At 63.1% G+C, this 24,013-nt stretch overlaps 1 protein-coding gene across 5 annotated transcripts; it reads right to left on the reverse strand.

Annotated features, from left to right (window-relative positions):
* Window positions 1-562: 562 nt before the first annotated feature.
* PDGFA (platelet derived growth factor subunit A) lies at window positions 563-20,893 on the reverse strand. 5 transcript variants are annotated; one of them, XM_082669545.1, is made up of 8 exons: window positions 20,846-20,893; window positions 19,618-19,747; window positions 18,091-18,187; window positions 13,330-13,434; window positions 10,605-10,792; window positions 4,956-5,082; window positions 4,378-4,446; window positions 563-2,549 (listed from the first exon to the last, which is right to left on the reverse strand). In XM_082669545.1, exons 2-7 carry the CDS (start codon window positions 19,678-19,680, stop codon window positions 4,391-4,393), a joined length of 636 nt encoding a protein of 211 aa, XP_082525671.1. In that variant the 5' UTR covers window positions 19,681-19,747; window positions 20,846-20,893; the 3' UTR covers window positions 563-2,549; window positions 4,378-4,390. The 5 variants fall into 5 exon arrangements, with proteins under 5 accessions (XP_082525671.1, XP_082525669.1, XP_082525673.1 ...); XM_082669543.1 differs by lacking the exon at window positions 20,846-20,893 and having other exon boundaries at window positions 19,618-20,167; XM_082669544.1 differs by lacking the exons at window positions 563-2,549; window positions 20,846-20,893 and adding an exon at window positions 3,622-3,799 and having other exon boundaries at window positions 19,618-20,167.
* Between the last annotated feature and the right edge of the window lie 3,120 nt (window positions 20,894-24,013).

Below are 24,013 nucleotides of genomic sequence, written 5' to 3' on the forward strand. Positions count from 1 at the left end.
CGTGTGCACAGCCTGGGCAGACAGCTCTGACAGGCCCCCCAGATGAAGTCCAACTCCCCGCTGCACAATTTCACTCCTGGATTCCCCCTCCAATAAGCTTTCTGCCCCCCAGCCCTTCTTGGGCTCTGCTTTGGGGGCCCAGGTTAAGGCTCCACCCAGCACCCCACTGTATAGCCACATCTTTGAATGGCGCCTCGATTCCTTAGGGGAACCTCTCCTCCCCACTATCTAGTGCTTCCAGTGGAATTCCACCCACACACACATGGGACAAGGGAGCCGAACCAGCCGAGGGGGCCACCTGAACCCCTCAGTGGTTGATGGGGCGCAGGTAGGCTCGCCTGGGGCCCTCAGGAGTCCTCGGACTGGATGGGCGCCAGGCAGCCACCAGAGCTGAGGCCGCAGGGCCTTCTGCCATCATCTGGGAATGGGGAGCTGGCCCGAGACCCTCCGTTCTGTGTGACACAGTGACAGCCCCCCCACCAACATCCTCCAGCACCACCGCCAAGGCCCTCCTCCCCGTCTGGGACATCCCTCCTCCCCAAAAGCACACGAGGCCTTTCTGCGCCATCGCTTTAATGGACAGACCATCCATCAGATGGCTTTGCACAAAGAAAGAAAAACCGAGCAGTGTTCTCAGCATCTCACGGGACGTAAATGCACAGATCACGTTTATACATGTAGCATCAGACACGTATCCGCAGCACAGCGTCGAGCACGGCGCAGCCCCAGGGCGCCAGCCACGGGGCTGGAGGCAGCGGGCACCCCTCACAGCACCTGCACAGGGGGCGCTCCCCTGTGGGGGGCCGGGGCCACGCCACCTGCGCCCACCCCCACCCCCACGCGCTCTCGCTGAAAGGCGTCACGCTGCAGCCGAGACCACACCCTGCAGATGCGCTGAAGACGCTCCTTTACAGAATCTCCACGAACAGCTGAACCCCGGGGACACTATCACCAGAGATGATCCCACGGCAACAAAGGGATCCTGACGGTCTCAGGAGCCCTGAGGCAATGAGGACAGGAGCAGTAGGCCGCGGGCGACGTAAGGCTGACCGTGTCCACTGGTACACGCGCAGACACCGCGGTCAACGCGCTCTGTGGGGTCAGGTCTTCCTCGTCCACTCGGCGTCTGAGGGGATGCACGGCTCCGCCTCCGTGAGGCCACGTGCGCCAGCAGGACAGCTCCTTTGGCCGGTTCCCGTCGCTTCTGGAATCCCACGGGCAGGCCTGGGATCACCGGCCAGCCCAGGACGCTGTCATCTCCCAGTCATCACCCGGGAGCTCCAGCACCCGGGCCCCGGGCCATGGGCCACGTGACAGACAGGGCATGGACTCGGCTACGCAACTAGAAAAACGTGGCCACAAATGCTTTTCACATGTATGCATTTTGTTGGTGGGTTTGTTTTTTCCTTTTGGTCCAAAAAAAAACATGGCAGGCTCTCAGGTATATAAAACTGGTAATATTAGACAAAAATACAAACCTCACCTTTACAAAAACACAAAATCCAAAACAACACACACACACAATTCCTGTTGAATACACGTAAAGCGTAACATCTTACGAAAAATAAAGAGTTTAGGTTCTGTCCAAACACCAGCGGCAGCAGCAGGGAGCAACCCTGGGCAGCCACTCCGGAAAGCCACATCCCCAGGTCTGGCCGCAGCAGGTGGGAGGGACTCAGGGCAAGAGGCCTGGGGACGGCATGTGATTGGTTCACGCAGTTCTCTCGAAATGGCTTAAATTAAAAAGTGAGTAAAATGGGGCAAGGAAGAAACACGTGAAGGCAGAAACATTTAGGAAATGATGCATAGGTGGGTATACCATGTTTATTTTAATACATCTCATTTGTTTGCATCCTGCTAGGAAAGGTACCGTCCCACCGTCCTGACTGTTACTGCAGCCTGGTGTTATCGGTGTAAATGTCATCCAAGAGATAATTAAAAAAAAAAAAAAAAGCTAGGCAAAGAGTAGAAAGGAAAGCTTAATAATCACTTTATGGTGTAAAAAAAAATCCACTTAAGGCTCTCAGGAAGGTTTCTGTATAGACTTAAACACTACAGCAAGGAGATGTGGTTTCCGAGACATTCCTGGCTCCTGCGTGCCCCTGCAGAGCCCGGCGGCATCCGATCGCAGCCTTCAGAAAGCAGGCTCTGTGTCCTTGGCCAAAGCACCTGTGACCACCCTGGAAAGAGATCCAGTCTGCCGAGACGTCTGTCACTTCCATCCCTCGGGGCGTCCCTCCATTCCAGCAAATGTTTAGATATTTTTGTGAGTGAGTTTTGTTTGTCATGTTTCGTGGTTTTGTTTGCTCTCTTTTTTTTGACAAGGAAGCTTCTTATTGTTTCACCGAGTGCTACAATACTTGCTTTGATGTCACATAAACAACGTATACTGTCTCTTTGTTCTCCAGAGTGTGCATGGAGACAGTTTTCACGGAGGAGAACAAAGACCACGCTGGCAATAAGCACCGTACATAGTAGGTTCAGGAATGTAACACGCCATGTACATCCGTGTCCCGGAAAAGGGCTGCTGGCTGATCCTCACCTCACATCTGCAGGCAGAGGGGAGAGACAGACGCTGAGAGGCCACGAGCACACACACCGCTGAGTGACGTCGATTGTGTGAAACATTTAAGCCAATCAGGGGTGTGCGCACACGCGCGCACACACACACACACACACACACGCCTCGTGGCAAGTCGTAGGATTCAGAGCTTTTATTAAAATTTTCAAATCAAATATGCCTCATTACCCTTTCTGTAACATCCTGACCAGAACTGGGACTAGGCTCTTGGGATCTCACAGTACACAGCTTCATAGCAAACCCCATTCTCCCATTGTACAGATAGGGAAAACTGAGGCCCAGAAAGGTTCTTATGCCTGTCTCCTCACCTTCTTCTTTCTTCCAGCCTACAGCTTGATGTGATTTCTGGAGATCCTGCAGCCATCTTGGGCCATGAGGCAACCCTGAGGATGGATGCCACCAGCAAGACAGAGGGGTCTCTGTGACCAGGCAGAGCTACACTGAGCTGAGCTAAGAGCAGCTCTTCCCCACCCTACGTCGCCTGTCTGTTGCTCATCCCAACACTTGTACCACCACATGCCCACAGCCTGAACGCTAGCAGGGAGGCAGGGACGCCTGCCCCTCCCTTTGGGGTATCAATCATCAGCTAGCCCATGGAGGCTAAGCCCAGTGGTCATAAACTTGGCAGCACAGGCAGGTATAAAACCAGCCCCTGCACCACACCCGGGGGACCCAAAAGCCAAGGCTGAGCAGTCGTTTTGGGGCTGCTTCAAGATCTGTCCACGTGGGCCTTTCCTCCCCAGAGGATCCTCCTGAAGGGACGTGACCTACGGGCCTCAGAAACTCCTGACCTGGCAGCGTTCTGCAGTCACACATCACTCAGCTGGAGCCTGGGCTCCCGGGCACCTGTCTCCAAGAATTCCTCTCACAACTATTTGTTTTGGATGCCATGGGCTCCCACATGCCCAGAAGCAAGGACCAGGCTCTGCAGAGCCAGACAGGCCAACACGAAGGACCAGGAAGGCTTAAAACTGCCTCCTCCATGGTTGCCCACAGCCACTTTCTCCTGGGAAGCCCCTCTGAAAGACCACCTTTCCCAGGCCCCCTTACAGCAGAGGGGTGGCCAATGAGATCAAAGCAAAAGTCACTGGGTCCTTTCACCATTGTCCCCAGTCCCCACCATAATCTTTCTTCCAGGCCTGGAGTGTAACGTGATTTCTGGAGCTTTGGCAGCCATCTCGGGTCATGAGGCAACTCTGAGGATGGACACCACTAGTCCTGGAAAGAAGTGGGTCCCTGAGACTGCCATACATGCTCTGGTCTCCCTACCTTATCTCAACCTTTGTTTCTGGCATGTTATTAGCAGCCAAACACAACTGCCAACACAGTAGCAAACAGCCCTGTACGTTTACAAAGCATTTTCAGACAGGATCTACTCAGCCTTCAACAATCTTCATCTGTAATCCCTCTAAGCCTCAGTTTTTTCATCTGTCAAAGGAGGTGGGTAACCTGTCCGAGGTGATCCCAGCGAGTAAACGTCAGAGCTACCCCACTGCTGCTCAGGGAACCCAGATCACTCCGCTTGTGTGATGCCTTTGCCTCCCCAATCAACAAGGACCAAAGCCAGAGCAGGGGCCCCGGAGCAGGAGGGAGCCATGGGCCAGGTGTCCCGAGCAGCGGGAGGGGAGGGGTTGGGGATGGGAATGCGGAGACCCGCAGCCCAGCCAGACAGCAGAAGCTCGCGGACGGATCAAGGCCAATCAGGGCGCGTCCTCGCCTTCGGGGTGATTCGCCGAGTGATCAGTCGCTGCGCCTCCCACCCCAGGACTGCGGCATGGCCGGCGGCCGGCTCCTACCTGGTGGACCGCGTTAGGTGGGTTTTAACCTTTTTCTTTTCCGTTTTTTACCTGACTCCCTACGCCTTCCTGTTGACAGAAGGGCAGGGAGGGTGAGAGGGCCTAAGGGAGGGCTGTGGGGTGGAAACTGAAGCCGTAAATACCTGGGGTGTTTGTCTTTCTGTAAAACAACTCGATGGCGCTGGCACGGAGACACTTCCTGGTCCCCTCAAGCTGGCCCAACACGGCGGTCATGACGCCGGGCTGCTCTGGGCAAAGTCTGCCCCGGGGGAGGCCAGGACCCTGACTGGCAACGCCGCGGCCAGCGCCCACCACCCGCCGGGGACAGGGCCCTTCCTCGGCCGCATCTCACCCGCTCCCCCCACCAGCTGGGCGGGTGACTGGACCCGCACAGTGGCCAGACCTCCCTCCCTCCCCAGCAGGTCCCAGGCCACAAGGGCAGCTTAGTAAACGGGCCTTGGCTACAGCCCCCGATCCCGCCTCCCCCACCCACCCACCCACCCACCGAGCCCGCCGGACGCGGCCGCAGAAGCCAGGCTCCGGACCCTCCGCTGCAGCAGCAGGACGGCGCCCCTTACCCGCCTCCTCTTCCCGGTGGCCGGGGCTCGGGCTGGCGCTCGCGCACGTGCATTCCAGGTGCTCCTCCAGCCGCACCTGCACCTCTTTTAACTTTGGCTTCTTCCTGACGTACTCCACCTTGGCCACCTGCCGAGACAGCGGCCTGCTATGGACAAGCGCACGCAGCCCTGGGGGTGGGGAGGTGCCGGGCCCCACCCGGGGTGCAAGCAGCCCGACTGCTGACCTCTGGGCTCCTCCCAGTGGGAAAAGCAGGGTTTTCGGGGAGGAAACAGCAAGCTCTGGTGCGGCATTTGCGGTTTGGTCCCACTTTTTGTTTAATATTTATTTATTTATTTGGCTGCGCCCGCGTCTTAGCTACAGCACGCAGGATCTTTTAGTTGCAGCATGTGAACTCTTAGTTGCGGCACGTGGGATCTAGTTCCCTGACCAGGGATCGAACCCAGGTCCCCTGCATTGGGAGCCTAGAGTCTTGGCTACGGGACCACCAGGGAAGTCCCTGGTCCTATTTTAACTTAAAATAAACCTAAAGGGCTCACACACGCCAGGAGAAGGCCCGAAGGGATGCACTCAAGGTGGGAGCTCTGGGTGAAGGAAGGTGTTTGCGCCCACGTTTTAGGGACATCTGGGACAATGTGTACTTGCCTATCAGCAGCTGAGGAGCAGGGCTACTGCTCGTGGTCTGCGGCTCGGGTGTCGCCCTCCCTCCTGTCCCCCCGAGGCCCGCGGAGGAGCGCGCAGCCCTCTGGGCTCACAGGGAGGCTGTCGGTCTGGACGCACATTCTGGCCTGCCATAGACTCCAGACGAGAACCCCTCGGCCACCTGACGTGGGGCCGGGCCCAGCCCTGCAGCCTTGCCCGGGTCCCAGTTCCCGGGATGGCCCTCAGGGACACCCACTCCACCCCTCGCCGTTCTCCCGGGGAGACAGGCAGGAAGGGAGCAGAGCCCACCCAGCATTCACCCTGGGCACGTGGAGGCCCTGGGGGAGCCTGGCTCGTGGTCCAGAGCTGGCCAACGTGAACGGGACCCCGGGCCACGAGCAGAAGCCCCCAGCCCAGGGACAGTCCTTCACAAAGGGCCTGGAGGCCAGAAGATGGGGGACCCCCGTCCAGGCCCGGCATGGCCACGTGGCTACACCTTCTGGGCACCTCCCCGGTTTCCTCTGCGGGGAAGGTACGAGGACCCAGGGCCCCAGGCACGGGGGCGGGCTTGCCACCCACCAGACAGACCGGCCATGGGACCCGTGCACGGTCCAGCGGCGCTGTCCCCCGTGGGCCCCTTGGTGAAGGGCACATGACACCAGCTGCTCAAGTCTTTAGAGAAAAGTCTTATTTTTCTTATCAAAGAAAAACAAACAGGAATTTTCGGTGGCACCTGCTTCTGGGCGTGCAAGGGTTCCAGGCCGGTCAGGCACCTCTGTCTGGCCAGGAAATGGCTACATTTTCTCCCCCAAGAACACGCTGTGAGCATTAAATTCTCAAAAGCGTCCTGCACAATAGCCAAGGCCACAGATCAAGACGCTGACACCCTTGGGACCCCATCCCACTGCCTCGGGCCCCAGACCCATACTGGAGCCTACTGGGGCCCCACATCCCCCCCCTCCTTCCCGCTGTTTGTCTTGGGAGCCTGGGCTGCACCTGAAAAACCTGACATTCAGATTTCCCACCACGGAGCTGCTGTGTCACGAACACCCCACCCGCATGTTCCCGGAGCAGACCCACAGGAGACGCCATCCAACAATGCCGTCACCCTTCCAAGCAGGGCCTTGAGTTCCTGCCGCTCACTGGCCCCCCGAGCTGGGCTGCTATGAGGCAGGACGCCCCCAGGAGGGCCAGGGAGAGCCATGCCCTGCAGGGGACCCCCCAGATTATCAGAGTGCCACCCAGAATAAACACCAGTATCTGCTGAACCCCACGTGCCAGGCCTACCCTGAGAGGGCACAGCAGCGGCTCGCTTTACAGACAGGGAAACTGGGGCAGCATGAACAGGGCTTGTTTCCCCAGAAGGAGGCCTGGACTTGGAACCGGCAGAGGCCCTGGGCTCACCGCTTAGCCGGGGGGACACCCTGAGTCTACTGGGTGAGGGCTCTGGGGCTCCACGGCCGACTCCTGGGGTCACGGCCGACAGACCTCGACCTGGCTCACAGGCGGTGGTCCTCCTCCAGGCCCGGCTTAGGGGCCACAATGGCACAGAGAAAGCGACCCAGCTCCAGGGCCTAGAAGCATGCCCACCTTCCAAGGCGCTGGCCTCCCTGACCGCTAGGGCTCCCCCCGGGCAAGGGTAGGGCATCCCTACCCACCAGAGGGGAGGGACTCTGGGGCCCTTTACCTGAGACTCACTGCCACTGCCACTGCTTTCCCCCCAAAGCCCCAAACTAGCTCCCCAAACAGCAATGGCTCATGGGGCCCCAGCTGGGACCTCCCACCCAAAGCGACCCCCCAGTCCAATACTGGGTGCAGAGACCCATTACTGGACATCCCAGGTGGACACGCCAGACCCACTTTCCAGAAGCCTGAGGTCTAGCAAAGCAGAGCTGCAGACGACCACCCTGGGCATGACCACAGAGCTGGGTCCAGGCTTCTGGAGGCCTGGCCCACGGGCTGCCCTGAAAGCAAATGGAGCCCGACACCTCCACCGTGTGAGAGGCTGGAGGCCCGCCCGCAGGTGGGGACATGGCTGCTCAGAGCTGCTCCTTCACCCCGAGCCACTGCCAGCCCGGCCCGGGGTCTGCACTGCGGGGAAGACCCCAAGCGCTGACCACGCTGAGCAGAGGGCAGGGAAGTCGGCCCCCGGGACCCCTGCCCACCTGGCAACGCTGGAGGGTCTGCAGGCGTGCCGGGGCCCGCTCCAGATGCCACCCCGAGGGCAGGCCCTGGAGGGCCAAGGCCACCAGCGAGCTGTGGGCACAAAACGCCTCACGGAGGTCACGGTGGGGAGCTGGGGGGCGTGTCCTGACCCAGGGCCTGGGGGCTGCCTTCAGCTGAGGACACCTTGCGCCGTTCGGCCACCTGGGCCTCAGGAGGGCAACCACTCCCGACCTCACCGTTATCTCCCTCCAATAAGGGGCGCCTCTGACCGTGCACGACCCGGAGGGCGTCATCCCTACCGACCCCCAGCAGTCATCACACCGCACCCAGCCTGGGGTTCCCAGGGGCCCCCTCCCTGCTCGGCCTCAACCCCGAACGGAACAGGAAAGGCTCCTGGACAGGCTGGGGGGCCAGGCCAGCCCCCACAAGGGGCCTCCTTTTCCCACTGGTCTCTGTCTCCTCTCTGCCAGAACCCCCCGTGTCTGGGGCTGGATGTTTTCCTGCCAACCTTCGGATGGGTGGGCAGGGAGGGGATGCCTTCCCTGAAGAAGGAGACGGAGGAAGGGGACCGGGTCTGAGGGGGACAGGGCCTCCGACGTGGAGCCAGGCTGCCTGGCCCCTGGCTGCAGGACTGAGCCCTCTGGGCAGACGGAGGCCCATGGGGGAGCCCCGGGCCTGTGCCCAAGCGGAGGTGGACCACCCATCCTCACCCACTGTGCCGCTAGGATCCCCGAGGAGCTCTGCACACCTACCCGCCCTCAGGGTGGACCAGGGCAGAGAGGTGGGGTTAATGCCCATCCCAGGACCGGACACGCCCTGGTCCTCACACTGCGGGAAGCCGGGGTGGGAGCACTGGGGGATCCCCAAAGGCTGGAGCCCCCGAGCAGAGAGCCCCACTCCCTTCCCGCTCCCCTGTGCCTCCAAGCCCCTGTCTCATGCCCTAAGGACAGGCCCCAAAGCCCACCTGCAGGACAGTCTAATCTTGGGCACCCCACCCCCATGCCCAAGAGAGAAAGACCTCAGTTACCCAGCTTCTTGGGGCTCATAAGACCCCTCCAACACGCCACAAGCGAGGACCCCCAGACCCAAGGAAGCAGAGGCGGGCTGGCCGGGCTGGCGGCAGAGACCCCACAGGCAGGGCGGTTAGACCTCAGTTTCCTCCTTTAACTGAGGAAGAGGAATCAGCGGGGGCAGTGGGGATGCAGTGCTGGGCTGGGGGCCCTACCGCCCGAGTCTGGAGCCCTGAGGCGGAAGCCGGCGCCCCAGGCAAGCACTCCAGGGGCAACTCAGCCCCAAGGGGAGCGTCTGCCTGAGACCGTGGGGCAGCAGGCGCGGAATTTGCTTACTCAACACCCAAAGCACGCAGAGGACCAAGTCCCCAAGGTCAAGTGAAGTCCCAGTTACAAGTCTAAAGTGCTTCTCACGTGCCGGCTACAAAGTCCTTAACCCCGCACCTCACTCGGGGGCCAGCGGCCGGCTTGACAGGCCTAGACTCACTGACTCACAGGGGATCTGAAATCATCCCTAGTGGAGAAATGAATTCTACTGCACCCCACAAGCGAAGGCCTCCTTCCGGGAAAGATGGACCCCCTGCCACTGGAGGCCCAGCTGAGAGGGGGCGGGGCTGCTCCTCGTGGAAGGCGCCAAGTCCACGCCCCCAGGGTCACGTGGGATCATGACCCACCCAGAGCCAGCTTCCGGCAGGCGGGGGGGGGGGGGGGCAGCCCCTCCTCTAGACAGGAACCCCCCCAGAATTCTCCAGCCTCAGCCACACTTCGGAGAAGCCAGAAGACAGTCTAGAAGCCTCCCTCCAACCTGCCCTTTGGAAAAGAGAAAGACTGACACCCAGAAGCAGGGACCCTTGCCTCCAAATAGCAAGGCCAGCTGCCCCCATGGGAGTTCCACAGTCCCAGAGCCTGAGTCCCAGCGCCTCAGACCCATTCCACACGAGAGGCAAGTGCAGCCGGAGGGGAGCAGGCCAAGGCCGGGAAAGGCTTCCAGCCACCGGGCCAAAAGCCAGGCCCCAGTCTGGCTGCCCAGTGACCCGAGGAAGCAGAATCTTCCCCAGGACTCAGCGGAGGAGCTCCTGGACGTGTCATGTGAGCCTGACCTCTGTGCATGCCCCCGGTGCTGCCCTCAGAGGTCATCACAGCCAGCCCCCTGCCTGGGAGAGGGCTTCATGGCAAGCACTGGCCATGTGCTGGCTCCCAGGGGCCCCAGGAGGGCGGCGAGGACATCCAACCCAAGCCATGGGGCCTGTGGGTCTCCAAGTAAGAGTACACCCCCCGCAACAGGGGTGCGGCCTGACACCCAGCACCTCAGCACCCCCAGAAGGACCCTTCTGGCTAGCACTCCACTGACACACACGTCCAGTGGAACGGGGGCGCCCTCCCAGATTTCAGACAGGGACGGAGGTCCAGCATGGCAGGCAGAGCGCCTAGCCCCTCGCCTGAGCCCACCCGACCCCCAGCCTCCCCCCCACCAGGTCCCACCCCAGCGCTCCCTTCCTGTCTCCAGCAGGGTGAGGCCCTGAGGGGCCCACCAGCCCCTTGCCGTGCACCATAGCCCACACTGAAGTGCTCGTGAGGCCTCTCCAGGGCCTGGAGGAGACGTCAGGCAGCTCCCAGCTAAGTCGCCGGACACCTCGCGAGACCCGTTAGTGAGGCAAACAACTGCGACACGAGATCCAAACTTGCTTCGCGTGACCGACCATGACCCAAGCCCCGGCTCCACCCCCGGCCTCGGTGCGCCTGTCAGAGAAACGGGAGCGTCCTCCGGCTCAGCAGCATGCCGGCCGCCCGGCTGGGTGGGGCTACCCCTGGGCCGGGGCACGCCGAGCTCACCTTGACACTCCGGTGGTGGACGCGGGACGGTTGGCACTTGACACTGCTGGTGTTGCAGCAGCCGGTACAGCGCTTCACCTCCACGCACGGGGGCCAGATCAGAAAGTTGGCAGACGTGGGGTCCACCTGGCTCCGAGGTATCTCATAAATGACCGTCCTGGTCTTGCAGACTGCGGGGATGGCTTCCTCTGCAGAGGCAAGAGCCCGGTGAATGTTCTGGAAGCCCCAGGGCTGCGGCAGCTCCCAGGGGCCCAGGCAGGAGCATCCCCATGGCCCACAGCTTCCTCCAACAGGGCCTGTCACACAGCCCCCGGTCCAGCAGAGGCAGAAAGACCCCAGCCCCCAACGGGTGCACCTGACTGGCCCAGAGATGAGCAGGGGCTTGAGGGCCAGGAGGGGAGACCCTGGGGAAGGGGGCTGTGGGGAGCCCACCCTGGGGGCGGAGGGCTGAAAATCCCCCAACACCCCGGGGGCTCACACAACCCCTGCAGCCAGCACAGAGCAGGGACAGCCGCCTTCACCCCAGTGCCAGGGGGCAGGGGGGCGGGGGGGGCGGTGTCTCAGATGCCCCCACCTCCTGAGGGCCCCCTCCTCCTGCATGTGCATCCTCAGTGGCCTCTAGGGACAAGCCACCAAATCAAGAGGGCTGGGTGCTGGGGGTCTGGCCGACCCAGTGGGGGAAGGGGCTCCACTCAGCGCCCACCGGCTACAGGGGCCTGGGGAGTCCAGCCAGGCAGGGCCAGAGGTGGAGCCAGGGACAGGGACCTTCAGTCTAGCCCTAGCTCTGCTCACAGGCACCCCTTTCATCTGCAGCAGAACAGGCACCCATCGAGGATCCTGCAGCCCGAGCAGAGCACCTGGCCGTGGAGATGGGAACACACGTTCACAACGGCCCTAGCAGAGCACCTGGCCGTGGAGCTGGGAACACACGTTCACAACGGCCCTACCAGAGCACCTGGCCTTGGAGATGGGAACACACGTTCACAACAGCCCTAGCAGAGCACCTGGCCGTGGAGATGGGAACACACGTTCACAACAGCCCTAGCAGAGCACCTGGCCTCGGAGATGGGAACACACGTTCACAACAGCCCTACCGGAGCACCTGGCCGTGGAGATGGGAACACACGTTCACAACAGCCCTACCAGAGCACCTGGCCGTGGAGATGGGAACACACGTTCACAATAGCCCTAGCAGAGCACCTGGCCGTGGAGCTGGGAATACACGTTCACAACGGCCCTACCAGAGCACCTGGCCGTGGAGATGGGAACACACGTTCACAACAGCCCTACCAGAGCACCTGGCCTCGGAGCTGGGAACACACGTTCACAACAGCCCTAGCAGAGCACCTGGCCGTGGAGCTGGGAATACACGTTCACAATAGCCCTAGCAGAGCACCTGGCCTCGGAGATGGGAACACACGTTCACAACAGCCCTAGCAGAGCACCTGGCCGTGGAGATGGGAACACACGTTCACAACAGCCCTACCAGAGCACCTGGCCGTGGAGAAGGGAACACACGTTCACAACAGCCCTAGCAGAGCACCTGGCCGTGGAGATGGGAACACACGTTCACAACAGCCCTAGCAGAGCACCTGGCTGTGGAGAAGGGAACACACGTTCACAACAGCCCTACCAGAGCACCTGGCCTTGGAGATGGAAATACACGTTCACAACAGCCCTACCAGAGCACCTGGCCTTGGAGATGGAAATACACGTTCACAACAGCCCTACCAGAGCACCTGGCCTTGGAGATGGGAACACACGTTCACAACAGCCCTAGCAGAGCACCTGGCCGTGGAGATGGGAACACACGTTCACAACAGCCCTACCGGAGCACCTGGCCGTGGAGATGGGAACACACGTTCACAACAGCCCTACCAGAGCACCTGGCCGTGGAGCTGGGAACACACGTTCACAACAGCCCTAGCAGAGCACCTGGCCGTGGAGATGGGAACACACGTTCACAACGGCAAACGCCACCCGGGGAGGGCCTGCTGGCCTCAGCTAGGGATCATTTACCCACACACCACGCCCAGAAGTAAAAGCTATAAAATCCATATTCTTGGAGGAAATAAAGCTCGGACAGAGGGAGTCACATGCCCAAGGTCACACGGGGGATGGGCAGCAGTCGGGACCCACAGGTGGCAAGGGAGTCGGTGGTCACACGCCCTCCAGCTGCGCCCCTGGGGCAAGATCTTCCCTCAAGGCTGAGCCTGAGGCCCCAGGAGACCCCCACCAGCTAATCACTCCTAAAGGGACCAGGCAGACCCGGGGTTGCTCTGCGAAAGGGAACAAACCCTGCATGGGGGCCGGGGGGCCAGGTCTGAGTGGGCTTGGGGCCCTGGGAAGGGCCCACCAGGCCCAGCACGGCTGTACCCACTGCTCTGCGGCGCAGCTGGGAGCACAGTGTGCTGCACGTTACGAGCTGGAAATTAAACACGACCCGTCTTCCAGCGAGGCTGTCTGCAGCGCAGGCCCCAACAAGACCGGGCACTTCAGGAATTTATGACGGCTCCCCCCTCCTGGAAACTCTCGGCCCAGGCCAGGCCTGCAGCAATGAGCAGGGAGGAGGGACGCGCACGGGACCCTGAGCAGGCTGTGCCTTTGTCTTACAGAGAAGAGAAGGGACGGATCCCCCGAGGCCACGGTTGGGGGAATGGGGGAGAGGGCAGGCCCCAGAGCCCCTCCCGCAGCCCCCCACCGGCCCAGCAGTCCTGGGGCTCACCGATGCTCCTTTTCCTCCGAATGGGCACAGGCCGCTTCTCCAGCGCATGCTTGGCGCCATGGCCCCCGTGGGCTCTCAGGCTGGTCTCCAGAGGCTCCTCGGCCCCTGCAGGTAGAAACAGGAGCTAGCGACCGGCCGCCCACACCTGCGCACCCAGGGTCTGTCCAGCAGCACGTCCCTCCCCAAACCAGACGGGGTCCCTCCACACCCACAAGGGGGCTTCAAGATGTGCACAGGATGAGATTCCCAACTGCCAGCAACGTCCCACCCAGCCCCACGCAGCTGACACGAGGTCCCCGACACACGTCACCACGAAGCCGAAGCCGCAGGCCAGTGGGGAAGGGGCTGCAGCCGGCCTGCCCCACGGCTCCTCCTCAAGGAAGCGCAGGTGAGGGCTGAACCAGGTAAGGAGGCACCCGAGGCCAGCCCTCCCTGCCCAAGGGACCAGAGCCGACAGGCCTGCTGCTGCCAGCTGGACAGGGGACCTTGGACAGCGGGCTGGACAGCGGGCTGGACCGAGGACCAGCAGGGGCTGCTGCCGCGACTTGTGCACTGCACGTGTCTCCTCCCCCACTGCCCTCACTTAAACCAACCCTCGATGAGCATCCTGGCCGTCGAGGGGCGTCGGAAGCAAGGCCAGACTGGGCCTCAGCCAGACCCCACTGGTCCCTGAACTTAGCCCACTGCGAGGAGGAGGAGGACACGAGAACCGGGAGTGGGGAGTCAGGAGTCTGGGTGCCTGTCGGGGGGACACAGCTTTCAGGAAGGAAAATGCTTTGCCATCCAAGTATCTAAGGCCTGCAGAGCAGCGGCCTCAGAGCCAAGGTCACAGCTGGGCCTAGTCCCCCGGACTGGCCACAGTCCCCTCGGTACGCACACCACCACCCTCTCTGTCCCCAAGGCCCCCAGAAAGGGGGTGCAAGAGACACAGTCCTGCCACCTGCCATCTGGCCTGACCCAGCCCAAGGACAGCACCTGCACCTGGATGAAGTGGGTCCCACTTGACCTCCCCACCCTGGCCTCCAGACCCACTGGGGGATCGTCCCACTTCTCCTTTCTGTCACTGCCTCCCCCATAGATACCCAGGGGCAACAGGTCCCGAGAAGGTGCACCCCAATAGTCAGCAGCTGCACAAAGATTCCCCCTCTTGCCACCCCCCCACCCCAAGAAGCTCCAGTGGTATCCTGGCCACCAGCTCAGACCAGAGGCCCACTCCTCGGTGCCCGGCCCACCTAGGCCTTGGTGACTGTCCACACACCCACAAGTCTGGAACCTGCACTCATCGGAAATGGAGCACAAACGGGGCAAACGCGGTGGGAATGCAGAAGACATGCCTGCCTTGAATGCCGGCGTCCAGGAGAACCCAGCTCTTCCCTCAAAATGACTCAATGTTCCACTGCCACTAATTTTTTTTGAGACCCAAAATAAGATCAGAACAGAACTACTCATGCAGTAAGAATTTCCCATCAACCAACTGTTACAAGAAACATTTTTTCATGAAAAAGTGACATTATGAGTCATGTCCTGGTGGTGGCCATCTTGCCATCGCCAAACCCAGAAGCAGCTGGTCCATCCTGAGCTTCTAAGAGAAAATGGAACGGCAGCAACCCGGGCTGCCCCCCGCGCCTCACTCTAGCCAGGCGACAGCCGCCTGCTGGGATGTCAAGGCACCCCGTGTGCAGTAGGTGTGCCGCTTCTTCACCGCGGAGGAAACTGAGGCCTGAGACGCGGAAGGACAAGCAAGGCCAGCGGCCAGCAGGAGACCCCAGGGGCCCGTGGCCAGACCCAGACCGCCTTCCGCCCAGGCCTCTCGCCCCCCAAAATGAGCAGAGAAGACACAGCCTCCTCCCAGTCCATCGACTGTCCTGAAACCTGAACCAGGGACTCGATCTCAGTCAGGAGTAGAAAGAGCTCCCGGTCAGACAAGCTCAGCCACTGCCCCATCGAGATGGGTGGTCTGGAAGCCCAGCTCGGACCCGCTGACGCGGAGGCAGCCCTCTGATTTACGCAGGTCGAGATGCAACTAGTGGGGACTCCCAAGCCCACGCGTGAATCATGCCGTAAAACTGCTCTCAGAACAGTTAATCAACGGCTTTCCCTTTTGCCTGTTATGCACACACGTCCAAAGGATGGGGAGCCGTCCTCCAGCCATCAGTCCTGGAGGAGCGTTAATGGCCGAGACGGGATATTTATGTATCGGTTACTCAATGACCACGGGCGCTGGGCCAGGCTGCTCAGAGAACAAAGCTCCCAGCTCCCGCCACAGCTCCGCTGAATGGCCTGCTCTCAGCAAACCCGACACACAGGCCACAAACTTCACGCTACTGGCCATTAGAAGACCACATGCTGGTCTCTCCACCCAAAGGCCACACGTGAAAAACCAACTGCCCGGTCCTCGTGCACGCTTGCAACTCGCAGGCGCTGGCACAGGAATCCACCGCCTCGGGGCCTCCAGCGCAGCTCCTCACCTGTAAAATGGGAACAAGGTCCGGCTACAGGGAGGAGGCCACGCCCCACCTGCCAATCACACAGCCCAGCCCACTTGGGAGGAGCCACTCTGTTAAAGGAGCCTCTTTCCTGCTTCCTGGGCATCAGCCTGGAAGAGCCCCCTTCAGAGTTTCAAAGAAGAGTAAGGACACCCAGAACAACGGGTCTCCTCCGCACCCAGCCCCCTCCTCACTGACCCCAGACCGGCCTCTGACCGGACCTGGTGGGGAGTGCTGGGCCTGGAGGGCAGCTTAATCCTCCAAGAAATGACCCCACAGCTGTTTGCAACCTTTCTTTCCTAGCAGCCAGCTCCGTTTCTACTCTTCACGTTGAACGGAAACAGAAGTCGGGGAGGAGACACCCCCCGCCAACCCCCCAAAACAAGCTACAGAAGCAAACAGCTCAGGTCAGAGCTTCCATATCCGTGAAAGGGGGGCTGACCAGGATGGAGGAGACCCGCTTTGGGGTGTGCATCACAAAGGGTCCCAGAGGGGCATGGCTGCTGAGCAAGGGAGACCCTGAGGCCCCTCCAATGTTCTCACCCCCGACGTTTCCCAGGCACTAGGAGTCCCACTCTAAGACCCCAGATCTTCTGACGGGCCGGGGGTGGGGGGTGGGGGGGAGGTGATCCACTCTCTCCACCCCCTGGGGCAGGAGGGAGCCGGGCTCCCGGGGGCTTTTATAAGGGGGCAATTTGAAGCCAGCCCGGAGAACCGGCTGGTGCACCCTTACGTTTTCTGTTTGGACCCTCCAAGGAGGCGGTGGACCCAGAAGCCCCCAGGTCAAGAACGCTATCAGCGTGACCCCAGAGCTGCAATGCTAAAAGCATTCATGGGTGGGGGGTGGGGGAGAGGCGGGGCTGCGGAGACCAGAATAAGAATGGCCCCAGCAGAAAGTGAATGGCCCATTTCTCAATGGCAACCCAAAGCTGGTCCTGCAAGGAGGCCCAGCCTTTCCCAGGCCTCTCTTCTGCCAGCCAGAAAAAAACCTCTCTGGGAGCCAGTCTCCCCACTTTCCCCAGTCCATCAGGGAGCAGCAGAACGCAGGCAAGTGTTCTCCTCGGCTCACCAAAGCCAAATCCTTCCCCCCAGGGTTACACATCAAGGGGCCAGATCAAAATCCCCCCCTGGCCCAACTCTGATCTCCAAGTGAAATTCTACCCCCTTCCTGATAAGGATCACCCAAAGGATTTCCTGGGTCAAGAAACTACAGAAACCGTCGCCCTCGCTGGAAAATGGTTTTGGCATGAAATGAAAATAGTTCAGGCCTCTCCACCACCATAATTAGGTACAAATTTCCAAACGACTAGACCATGTGATTTTACTTAATTCCCCCGCCGCCCCCCTTTTTCAGAGTAGTTTGCAGTGAGAGAAAAATCTTCATTTCACGTAAAATTCTTCCAACCGACTCCTACTGGCTTCAGCGGCTCCATCTGACAAGTTCACTGGGGAACTCTTTTAATCCCGTCAACAGTAAGCTCTCCGATTTGAGCATCTCCCCAGCTAACTCACACTGGAGCTCCTGCCACAAAAACGTGGGCCAGAATCCTTGTCCTCTAGGAAGGGCCTCCCTCTGGTCCACACCCAAGCGCAACCACCCAACATCATCGGGCTCCCGGCCCAGCCAACCTGGGCCCCTCACCACCTTTGCCCACCTGGGGCCAGTACACTGCCACTGCCACTCAAAGGAGCTTCAGGGTCCTCTTGTCGAAGAAACTGTTTTCTAAAGTGGCTCAGCTCCAGAGCCTGTGGGGGAGCCCCAAAATAGTCCCCAAACAGCAGATGTGTCCAAGGCGCGCCTTTTTATTGGCTCAAGAAAACAGAAAGACAAGAGCCTCCTACAACCACAAAGGCCCAGCCCCACGTCAGGAGCGGGGCAAGTTCGCGGGGATGACAGAGGGGCCCAGCCGGGGGGCACCGGTGCACGCCTACCCGCCCGGGGCCTGGGCCGCACACCTGGCCGGGGCGCCGGCGCCCTCTATGCGGCTGAACTTTCTGTGACACACTGGGCATTTTCCTTAAGTGCAAAAACAATCCCTGGGCGAGCGAGCAGCCCTCGGCCGCCGCCGGGAGAAAGTGGTGATTGGAAGAGAAACTCCTGACTCATCCGCCTGGGCTTTTATGGCCCGGGATTGGATTCTGACCTTTCGGTGCGCTCCTGCTCGGCGCCTGGCCCGGCCCGGACGCGGGAGGCGGCGCGGGGCGCACATACCGCCTGCCCGCCTGCCCGCCGCCCGCGCCCTCCCAGCGCGCCGAGGGAAGGGGCGCGATTTACCTACGGAGTCTATCTCCAGGAGTCGCTGGAGGTCCCGGATGCTGTGTATCTGACTGTGCGCCAGCCTCTCAATGACCTCGCGGGGGATCTCGGCTTCCTGCAAGCAGAGCAACACGGTCAGCGCCCCGGGCCGCCCAGAGCGCCTGGTCCCCGGACCGAGGTTGCCCCGCCCCAGCGCGCGCGGGCGCCTCGCACGCAGGCCGCCCGACCCCCAGCCCGGGCCCTGGAGCCTGAGGCCGGGGTGCGGCTGGGTGAGACCCCCATTTCTCCGTCCCCAGCCATGTCTGCCCTTGCAAAAAGAAAGCGCTCCCCACCATTAAATTAAAAAAAAAAACAAACCACTCGGCCCCTCCGCCCCGGGGTGTCGGTTACAAGAGGTCTGGGGCAGAGAGGGGCCCAGGGAGTTACTGATCTAACAGTGAAATCAACATCTAGGAAGATCAAGTTGAAATGCGTCACGGATGGGCGACGAAAGTCACGGCAGCCCTAACACTTTAATCCACCCTGGGGCTTAAATTTCACACCCAGAATCCCGAGCCGAACCTGCGGGGGAGAGGGTCTCTCGTCAGCACACACGCGCACGCACACACACACACACACTCGCCCCACCCCGGGCTCCGGCCCAGCCGCGGCCCTAGCGCCGACTAAGACGCCCCAAATCCAGCCGCGGCTGGGAGGGGCTGCCAGGGAACTTAAGGGTTAATATCTACCTCTCACAGCTCCGGGTCCCAGCCCAGACCACCCCCACCACTCGGCCTCCCCGCCCCCCCAACCCACCCCCCGCCAACCCCGCTCCTTCCTGCTTTTTAAAGCGAGTCGCGGGTAGCTGGGGGGTCTCAAGCACTAAGTTCCCACGACGGGGCGTAGAAAGTCATTCATCACAGCAGAGCTCCCGGGGATTCGGAATTCGAGATTGGGGGCTGAGGGTGGGGACGCGGGCGGTGGGAGGGCGAGGGCGCCTGGCCCGGCCCCGGCTCGCCTCGCTCAGCCACCTGTAAGCAGGCCCCGGGCGGGCGGGACTGCGCTGGCCCAGCCGCCCCTCCGGGCATGGGGACCGGGAACCTGGGTCTGCGGCTCCGCGCTGCCCACCCTGCCTGCCGGGGGCTCCCGCCGCAACCGCCCCTACCTGTTTGTCGGCGGCTCTTCTACCTTTCCTGACTCCGCTGGCTCACACACACACCCCCTTCCGCGCTCCCCGCACCCCGATGCTGCATTGTCCGCCGCGCCCCGGATTTCCCTCCTCGGAAAGGAGCCCGCGCCCCCCGAAGTTTCTCCCCACTCGTCCACCCAGCCGCCACTCCGTCCCTCCACGGCAGAGCGACGCAACACGCTGGAAACTCACCAGACACACTTAGGCATGGCAGAAAATAGAACCCAGTTGGGAAAATTTAAAAATCGACCACGCTAGCAGAAATCAAAATGCGCTCTGCAGAGCCCCAGAGCCCGGGCTCCTCGGCCCGCGAGCGGCCGCAGGGGGCGTGCGCAGGGGGAGTCGGAGAGAGGACGGGGCGCGGGGGTGGCACCCACCTCGGCCAGGGCACTGGCGAGGTATCCGCAGCCGAGGAGCAGCAAACAAGCCCAGGTCCTCATCGCGTCCCGAGGCGCTGGCGGCTCGGCGGGGTGGCGAGGCCGCGGGGCGGGCGCTCCAGCCGGGCTCCTGTGGCGGCGAGATTCAGTACCATCCCTCAGGGAGCGCGGCCCGGAGGAGGGTGGCGCGGAGAGCAGGGAGCCGACGGAGCGCGCCAGGCGCGAGCAGCGAGTGCGGAGAGGCAGGCAGCGCCACCGAGGAGGAGGAGCAGGGAGTGCGCGCTCGCCGCGCCCGCCGCGCCGGGAGCCTCCTGGGCCGCCGGGTAGGGGGTGGGGACGGAAGGGGCGGAGGGCGGGGGCTGGGCCTCTTCCTTGGTGCGTTCCCGGTGCTGGCCGCCGCCGCGCTCGCTCCCCGGCGCTGGCTCTAGGAGCGACCAGGCCGGTAATTCTGCATATTTGCGGGCGTCAGCCCCGAAAGGGACCCCGGAGCGAGGCTGGAGCCGCTGCCGCCGCACCACCCATCACCTGTCTGGACACCCGGCCAGGCCCGGCGCGGGCTCGCGCTCTCCCTGCGGGCTGCGGGCGGCCCTGCGCGCCCGCCGCCGGCCCCGCGCTCGCCTCCGGCCTCCTCTAGCCGCCGCCGCCCGGCCGGGCACGGCACGGCCCAGCACGGCGCGGCCCGGCGGCCTGCGTGCGCCCCTCAGCGGCGCGCCCTCGGCTCCGGCGCCGCGCTCCGCCCTCCGCCGGCCCGAGCCGGGCAGAGCCCGCGGCCGCTCCGCCTGGCAGCCGCCGCCCGCCCGGGGCCTCGCCGCGCGGGCCTGAGGGCGGGCGCAAGGCCGAGCCGCCGCCGCCGCCGCCGCCGCCGCCGCCGCCGGCGGCGGCAGGAGAGGAGGAGGGGCGCGGGCAGGCCCGGCTCGCCGGAGTTGTGCGGGCTCCGCAGGGCGTGCGTGTGGAGCCGGCCGGCGGCGGGGAGGGGGTTATAGCGCCGCCGCCGCCGCGCCCCTCCCCCGCCCCCTCCCCCTCGCCTCCCCCGGATTCCGGGCCCGCGACCCGCACCTCGGAAGCGTGCGGGGGCCGCACGGGCCGGGCAGGGCCCGGCCGCCGCCGCCGCCGCCGCAGTGAGCACACACGCGCTCACGCAGGCAGTAAAATCCATCAAGGCCCCGCTCCCGGCCCCGAGCACAGCCGCCGGGGCTCCCCGCGCACCCCCTCCCTCGAGCTTGCCCACCCTCCAGTGCCAGCTGCAATCCTGCAGCACCGGACGGGGAGGGGAGGAGGCCGCCGCAGAAGTGCCGCCGTCGCCGGCTCGCCTCTCTCGGGCCCCAGCGGCGGCAGAGGGCAGCGCCCAGAACTGCTACGCCAAAAAGGGCAAAAGCGAGCCGGCCCCCGCCTCCCGCCCCCCGCCCCGGCGCTCCGGCTTCTTTCCACGGTTTGGATCATGGGCCCCTGCCTCCCCCTCTCCATAAAAGGAGGGGGAGTGAGTCTCTGGTGAGAGGTGGGGCGGGTTTAGGGGTGCGTCTGGGGCACTCACCTGGCGGCTGCCACGCGCCCCCGCCCAGAATCCGATGACTGGGGCGTCTGACTGTGGAGCCTCCACCCACAGTCCACGAGGGGAGAGCGCCCAGGTCGGAGGAGGGGGCTGCAGCGTGCCTCGTCCCCACCCTGGGACCCCTCATCCTCCAAGTCCCTGCTGCCTCGTGGAAAGCCGGGCGGCGGCCTGAGCCGGGAACTCGAGGGGTTGGAAGGCAAGGAAAAGAAAAGAGCCGCTCATGAGGCACCCGGGAGCCTGAGCCTCCCGCGCCGGGATCTGCTGGGCGCACAGAGCGCCACCTCCGGCCGCGGCGCCGCACAGAGCGATGCGGGGGAGAGACGCGAGGGAGGCCGAGGCCTGAACTGGGCCGGACGGCTCCCCCGCCACCAAAGGGCGATGCGCCGGGCTGGGTAGATTCCGCCTGCCTAGACCTGGAGGGATCGCACCCCGGCGGCGGGTCCCTCGAGGGGGCGGACGAGCCCCGGTATCGCCTAGAGGGGTGACGTGCCAAGCGACCCCGAACCTAGACGGCGAGGCCGTTAGAGGCGAGGAGACTGCGGAGCGGTGGGCGGCCAAAGGAGAATTCCGCCTGCCCTAGCCCTCCACCCCCACGCCCCCATCCTGTGGATTAGGCCCTTGCCCGCCGCGGCCGCCCTCCCGCCAAAGGCAGTAAAGGCTCAGCCCCGCAGGCGGTCTTTCATCCTCGGCTCGGCCGGCTCTGGCATTTCAAAGGCGGAGTCCAGTGGGCGCTTGGGGGGCGCTCGCCTTCCCCCGAATTCCTGGGGGGAGGGGTGGGCCCCTCCTGCGATTCCCAGTGGGCCGGGGCTACCAGCGCTCTTCCACTGGCCTCCACACACCTGCAGCCCCCCAACGCACCTGCCTCGTCTACCGTAGCCCCACCTGCGACCTCCCCCGTCAAGCGCGCTTTCAGGGGTCAGGATGAAGGATGACCGAGGCAGAACTAGGGAAACCTTGGAACCGTTTAAAAGCGCGTTAGAGCCAGCCCTTGTCCACCCAGGTGGACCTCCATTGCTTCGGAGGGAGACCACTGGACGGTTTCTGGACGGCCGCCAAAAGCACACTGCCAGGACTCAGGCTGCACCCCAAGCAGAGCCCTCCGTGGCTCACTCATCCTGATTGCTGACTGCAGCACGTCTGGTTGAGCCTCGGATTCCTCGCAGGCAGAGGGGACCCGAGGACACTTCTTTGGGGTGAAAGGACTCGGTTTGATAGTGGGTGTGGGAATGAAAGAGGAAAGGTCACCTTGTATTGCAGGGGGGGTGGGGGCAGGGGCCCTTCCGGCTCTAACCTCTGTACAGAGGCTCGCTGGTTCCTGGGTGTCCCGCCACCTTTGAGCAAACCTCGAAGGGTGATTCCCTCTGTGCCCCATCCCGGCCTGGCAATTCAGGGGCTCTCAGTTCGAGTTTGGGGCGGAGGGGAGGAGATCTGGGAACGCGGAAACGGGGGTGGGGGGCGCCTTCTACGGGAGCTCCAACCAAAGCTAGGCGGGGAGAGGAGCAGGCCTGGGTGCATCCACCACCGGGACTGGAGATCTGCGGGGGGGCGGCGCAGGCATCCTTCTAATCGCTGGCCGCTATTAAAAATAAAACCGCGGCGCGTCGTCATAGCGACCACGACAACAGCGGCTGCGCGAGGGTGGCACAAACTTGTGCAGCCGCGCGACAGCCGTTTTGGGGGGAGACTCGGGGCACGACGCGCGTTGGCGCACCAAGGCCTGCCCTGGGGTGGGACAGGGACCCCCAACCCAGCCCGCCCCACCCTCCCCCCGGGTCCTCGGAAGAAACTGGCAGAAAGAGATCCCTAGAAGCTGTTTCCTAGACCTTGGACTGTCTTGACCAAGAGGTCACCAACTTGGATGAGAACCCACGCACGCGTGGACTCCCCAGCCCTGGCACCTCTCCCCGACACCCCTCCCCGTTTCAGACTCTGGCGTCCTCATCTCTGGAGAAGGGGGCTAAGTGGGAAGGCGGTTTCGGATGCTCGGCGGGAGAGGGGACCTCACTCCGGAGGCCGGGCGCGTGGGGGCTCCAGCACCTGCCCCTGTCGGCGATCCTTGCAGCTCAGGCGGGGTCACATGCTCCTTTCTGTCCGGGAATCGAGTTTCACTTCCAGCCGCTATTAGGCGGTTCGCACGGTTCACTGCAAACATTTGATAAAGAGGCTAAATATACATTGGAGTCGGAGGAGGCGTGGGCGGCTGTGCTGAGCGCGTGGGCGCGGCGCTGCAGGCTCCGCGGGGCATCCCCGCCCAGGGCGGGAGGCCGGCTCAGACCCCCGGCCAGTTCCCCGCCCCGCGTGCGCCCCCCCCACGCGTGCGCCCCCCCTCCCCGCCCCCGCCCCCCCCCGCCCCCGCCCCCCCCCACACACACACTTCGGACCCCACACCCGGGACACGTGACCCGGGCAGGCTGAGGGCGCCCCCAGGCCAGCCAGAGGGCCCCTGGCGGAAGAAGGGGGCGCTGCGGGGAGCTCCGCGGGTCGGGGTGGGGAGGTGCCGGTGGGCGGTGAAGGCGCACCTGGCTGCCCGGGATGTCCGGTCGCCCCCGGAGCCGGTGCTTCCGGACTATCTCGGGCGTCCCCGGCGCGCCCCGACGTGCCGCGGACCTATAATTAAGGTGAGTCAGGTGCTCCGAATAGGCGCAAAGGGGGCCTCCCGGCGCAGCTGGGGTAACTGTCTGGCCGTCTGCCCCTCGCTGGGTTCCCTCCGGCGCCGCCCATGGCCCCCGCACCCTGGGAGGAGAGGGAAGGGCCTTGGCCGTTCCTCAGAGGTGGTGGGCGGGGGGCTTCAGTAAGGACCTGTCAGCCAGCCCAGCACTTGGTGGTACGCAGCCAGCATTTCACCCT

The sequence above is a fragment of the Grampus griseus genome (genome assembly GCF_964374135.1).
Source record: "Grampus griseus genome assembly, chromosome: 14".
Lineage (NCBI taxonomy): Eukaryota > Metazoa > Chordata > Mammalia > Artiodactyla > Delphinidae > Grampus > Grampus griseus.

Bases quoted from the DNA above. Each gene is read 5' to 3' on its own strand.
- PDGFA (XM_082669545.1), bottom strand. From the start codon at position 19,680: ATGAGGACCTGGGCTTGTTTGCTGCTCCTCGGCTGCGGATACCTCGCC. The intron at 18,188-19,617 runs GTGGGTGCCACC...CTCTGCTTGCAG, and splicing joins TCGCCAGTGCCCTGGCCGAG to GAAGCCGAGATCCCCCGCGA. The intron at 4,447-4,955 runs GTAAGGGGCGCC...TTCTGTCAACAG, and splicing joins CCACCGGGAAGAGGAGGCGG to GAAGGCGTAGGGAGTCAGGT.